The 2,296-nt window shown below is 44.2% G+C and overlaps 1 protein-coding gene across 1 annotated transcript in view; it reads right to left on the bottom strand.

Moving 5' to 3' along the window:
- Positions 1-290: 290 nt before the first annotated feature.
- RACK1 (receptor for activated C kinase 1) overlaps positions 291-2,296 on the bottom strand; it is a 127,901-nt gene continuing 125,895 nt past the window's right edge. Inside the window, exon 11 of the mRNA XM_044069835.1 lies at positions 291-414. Within this exon, the coding sequence (XP_043925770.1) occupies positions 349-414 (66 nt within the window). The 3' untranslated portion in view covers positions 291-348. The remainder of the gene's footprint in view (positions 415-2,296) is intronic.

Raw genomic sequence — 2,296 nt, 5'->3', positions numbered from 1 at the left:
CATTTTCTCCAAGTACTGGTTCCCTCCCATAACCCAGACATGCTACTTAATTCCACATACTGGAGATGAACCATCCCTTGTTTTGCATTGTGTAGCTTCACCATGTCACCTCCCGTAAAAATGTCTTCCACGACCAAATCTGACAGGTAGAAAAAAATAAAATTACCCTTTTAGTGCAAAACTCTAACACCAGTTTCAAGACATTTTCCTCTCCATACACCCAAGCTTCCAAAAAGGAGGAAAAATACCATTTCAGCCTTAGCACAAAGAAACACCCAAGATGCACTCAATAACTCAAAAAAAATTGATTTTAATTATTATAGCAGTCCAGAACTTTTGTCTGCTGATTTATCGTGTTCCAATGGTAACTTGCCAAACTCTGATCAGGTTATCCGTGTATCCAGCAAACAGGGTCTGAAAGAGAAAAGCGTAAAATATGAATTACAGTAGCATTTTGTCTGTTCAAATTAAACACTCAATTAGTACTTTTAACATTTTAGCTCAGCTGTGACACTGACTGCCTCACTGTATCAAAGTATTGCATACAGATAGCTTCTGGAGCCACACAATGAATGCTGGCAGCAGAACACCTAAACAGAGGACCAAACACTGCTGATATGGGTGCCAAGGAACATAAGAAACAAAGCTACAACAGAACATAAACTTCTAGATTTAAATGGGAAGAGAACTAAAAGAAAATTAGCACAAGTCGCTTAGGAAAAAAGGTAACAAAATTAAACAAAATGCAACTGCGTGTAGCTGGGTTTACACAAGGCAATGAAATAAGAAAAAGGTTGGGAGGGTGGCTTAATGGTTAAGGTGTTTGCCTTACAAACACAAGGTGTAGGGTTTGAGTATCACAAGGGAGAATTGCCTAGTCTTAAAATGGCTCGCAAGAGCAGTTAGCTTAGTACTAATCTATGAACCAATGGCCTAAGAGTGCGCTAATAGGAGCAAAGGACTAATCAGCCTTCCAGCCCATATAGGTAAGATTTGTTTTCATATGTATATCTCACCACACCCATGATTCATTTTAAAAGAAAAAAAAAAATCAAATTACCACTTGCATACATAATGACAAAACTTAACACCCTAAATATCTAAATTACGCCTAAACCCCATCCAGTTAACAAAAGACTACCTTCCACAACACAATTCAGACCAGACTTGCTTTCACCCAACTCTTAATTACATTTATAGTGAGGAGACAGCATCACTAACACTGCCCTACCACACTATCATAGGAAATGCTAGCATCCATGCCATCACCCGGCTCCCTTTCACATCCTAACTTAAGCCAATGCTCAGTGTTCCATTACCCACATCAGCTTCTTCACCCAACCTACAAGTACAACTTTCATAATCCTCTACCCCTCTCTCTCCTTCACATTGAAACCTTTAACCAATCTGGGAGTAGCCAAGAGCATGCGCTTCCCCCCACCTCACTTTACTGCACTCTTCCTGTATCCCCTACAATGCAACATGCAAATTCTACTTCTATCTTCCCATACTTGTTTTATACCACCAGTGCAATACCACCACTATGACTGGTCCTCCTACCTTTAAAAATTCCCTTGTGTTATGTTTGCATTACTACAAAGACCAGCACAGAAGGCAACTGTAGGGAGCTCTTGGCTTGGAGACTGGAAGACAATAGGATATGGGCAGCCAAAATAAATACTTCTAGTTCCTACTGCATCAGTTGCTCTGCCAGATCTTCATTCTTGCCCTCTCTGCAGCTCTAATTTGCTATTTCTCCTCAAACTCCCATGAGCAGAAGTACTGATGCCCTCCTCATGGCACCTTAACATGCTACACAAATGAACTAGCTTTATCCCTAGACTTAACCCAAATGTATGAAAATGGACCATTCAACCAAAGGCCAGGCCAACAGAAAAACCGGCAGGGCAGAGGCCAGGCCAACAGAAAAACCGGCAGGGCAGAGGCCAGGCCAACAGAAAAACCGGCAGGGCAGAGGCCAGGCCAACAGAAAAACCGGCAGGGCAGAGGCCAGGCCAACAGAAAAACCGGCAGGGCAGAGGCCAGGCCAACAGAAAAACCGGCAGGGCAGAGGCCAGGCCAACAGAAAAAACGGCAGGGCAGAGGCCAGGCCAACAGAAAAAACGGCAGGGCAGAGGCCAGTCCAACAGAAAAACCGGCAGGGCAGAGGCCAGGCCAACAGAACCGGCGGGGCAGAGGCCAGTCCAACAGAAAAACCGGCAGGGCAGAGGCCAGGCCAACAGAAAAACGGCAGGGCAGAGGCCAGTCCAACAGAAAACCGCAGGGCAGAGGCCAG

Source organism: Protopterus annectens, chromosome 4.part0, assembly GCF_019279795.1.
Source record: "Protopterus annectens isolate FY-2018-M chromosome 4.part0, PAN1.0, whole genome shotgun sequence".
In the NCBI taxonomy this organism is placed as follows: Eukaryota; Metazoa; Chordata; order Ceratodontiformes; family Protopteridae; genus Protopterus; species Protopterus annectens.
This window is presented reverse-complemented; position numbering and strand designations above follow the sequence as displayed.